At 50.4% G+C, this 2,450-nt stretch overlaps 1 protein-coding gene across 6 annotated transcripts in view; it reads left to right on the top strand.

Moving 5' to 3' along the window:
* The window catches only part of MUTYH (mutY DNA glycosylase), a 12,972-nt gene extending 11,147 nt beyond the window's left edge, over positions 1-1,825 (top strand). For all 6 annotated transcript variants that reach the window (XM_037742867.1, XM_017540823.2, XM_017540822.2 and 3 more), the window contains 2 exons: positions 549-590; positions 1,630-1,825. In XM_037742867.1, coding sequence (XP_037598795.1) covers positions 549-590; positions 1,630-1,761 — 174 coding nt within the window. In that variant the 3' untranslated portion in view covers positions 1,762-1,825. The remainder of the gene's footprint in view (positions 1-548; positions 591-1,629) is intronic.
* The last annotated feature ends 625 nt before the right edge of the window (positions 1,826-2,450 follow it).

The following is a 2,450-nucleotide window of genomic DNA, read 5'->3' as shown; positions in this document are numbered from 1 at the left end:
AAAAAAAAAAAAAAAAAAGATCACCTATGAATAACTAAGATCACATATGAATAACTAGCAACTACTACAGTTATATTTGTAGTTACTTTCTTCTTCATTATTTATGTGGAAATAGACTGAGGCCTTTTGCTCCTGCCTTGGCACTTATGGGATCTCCCTACTACACACCATCACACCTGGCTTTTTTTTTCATTTTTGGTAGAGATGAGGTTTCACCATGTTGGCCAGGCTGGTCTTGAACTCTTGACCTCAAGTGATCCACCTGCCTCAGCCTCCCAAAGTGCTGGGATTACAGGCATGAGCCACCAAGCCCAGCCCTGATTTTTTTGTATTTTTAGAGATGGGGTTTTACCATGTTTGCCAAACTGGTCTTGAACTCCTGGCCTCAAGTGATCTGCCCACCTTGGCCTCCCAAAACGCTGAGATCACAGGCATGAGCCACCATGCCTGGCCAAAAAAAAGTACTGGGACATGAAGTTAAGGGCAGAACACCAATTTGGCTCTTTTGGAGAAAGTGCCAGCCCTGTCTTCCCTGTCTTCTTGACTAGGTTTTCCGTGTATATGAGGGCCAACAGCCAGGGACCTGCAAGGTAAGTCTCTTAGCCCCCTCCCAGTGGTGTTTCCCCAGGCCTGAGTCCATGGGTTTTTAGTCAGTTAATTGATGCATGTTTGGGTGAACATTCTCCACTCCAGGCTTCACTGGAGAGAGGACTAGGTCTTGACCTGGAGACCTTGCAGTAGGGGGTGCAGGGTAAGAGGGAAAGGAACAAAATGATGAGGACAATCCAGTGTCACAGTTGTGTCATGTGCTGAGTTTTGTGGGATATGAACTGGGGAGCCATCAGTCCTTTTTTTTGAGCTGGAGTCTCACTGTGTCGCCCAAGCTGGAGTGCAGTGGCCTGATCTTGGCTCGCTGCAACCTCTGCCTCCTGGATTCAAGTGATTCTCCTAATTCAGTCTCCTGAGTAGCTGGGATTACAGGCGCCTGCCACCACGCCTGGCTAATTTTTGTATTTTTAGTAGAGACAGGGTTTCACCGTGTTAGCTAGACTGGTTTCGAACTCCTGACTTCAAGTGATCTGCCCGCCTCTGCCTCCCAAAGTGCTGGGATTACAGGCGTGAATCTCCACACCCATCCATGGGAGGCAAGGATCAGGAAAGGCTGTTTGGAGGAAGCAGCTGGTAATCTGGGTCCTAGAAATCAATCATTTCTTCAGGTTTGGGAGGGGAATCAGCCGTAGCAATGTTCTTTCGGGTCCCAAGAGTAGTGTGTGAGCAAAGGTGGGGCCCAGTGCAGGCTGCAGTAGTGCTTAAGGAGCTGTGAGCAGCTGCTTTAGCTGGAAAGGTCAGCAGGGCCTCCTGGGTCAGTAGGTGTGAGCCCCAGGCCGCAGACCCATTTTAGATGGAGAGAGGACTCAGATTTGCATTTTTAGGACAATTCGATTCCCTCAGGCAACGTTTTGGAGAGTTGATTGGTGGGGCAGATAATTGAGGCAGGATGAAAGCTCTACAGCATTCCAGGCTAAGCCTGAGCTATCTGTAGAGTCGGGGAAAGGGAAGGAGGGCAAGGAGAGGATTGTCTGCTCCCCCACTACTACAAGGCCTCCCTCCTTCCATTTTTTTTCACAGGGTTTCAAAAGGCCCCAGGTGTCCTCTCCATCCAGTCGGAAAAAGCCCAGCATGGGCCAGCAAGTCCTGGATGATTTCTTTCAACCTCACATCTCCGCTGATGCACCCAGCCTCAACAGTGCAGTCCAGTGACACCTCTGAAAGCCCCCATTCCCTGAGAATCCTGTTGTTAATAAAGTGCTTATTTTTGTAGTTATTTTGTGTTTTATTTTTGAGACGTGAGTCTTGCTATGTTTCCCAGGCCAGTTTTGAACTCAAGTGATTCTCCCACTTCAGCCTCCTAAAGTGTTTGTATTACAGGCATGAGCCACCATGCCTGCCCTTTTGTAGCTATTTTGGAGCCTTCCACCCTCTCCCTAGTCCCCTCACACCTCACATCTGAGGGAGGAACCCAGAAAGTGGTGATGTTGTGCTTGGTCCTGACTTCCTCTGGTTGAACTCCCAGCCAGCCCTGGGCAGTTGGGATGGGTCCGTGTTCTGTCCAGACTGATCCGTCCTCCATCCCCCAGGAGAAAGGCAAGGCAGCTGCAGGGAGCACCTGCCACTGGCTGACACCCAACACCCTCTGTCTAGGTCTCAGGTGTCAGCTCTGATTGGAGCGGTGGCATCACTCTGGAGCAGGTAGCTGAGCTCAACTCTCACCCAGACCTTCCCCACCTGCAGTGGTTGCTCCCTAGGGGGAGAGGAAGCACAGAAGATTTGTTCTGTTTTGAATTCCTACCTCAAGCCGGGCGCGGTGGCTCAAGCCTGTAATCCCAGCACTTTGGGAGGCCGAGGCGGGTGGATCACGAGGTCAAGAGATCGAGACCATCCTGGTCAAC

This window comes from Cebus imitator, unplaced genomic scaffold, assembly GCF_001604975.1.
Source record: "Cebus imitator isolate Cc_AM_T3 unplaced genomic scaffold, Cebus_imitator-1.0 Scaffold129, whole genome shotgun sequence".
Classification (NCBI taxonomy): domain Eukaryota; kingdom Metazoa; phylum Chordata; class Mammalia; order Primates; family Cebidae; genus Cebus; species Cebus imitator.
Note: the sequence above shows the minus strand (reverse complement) of the source record. Positions and strands in the feature narration are given on the sequence as shown.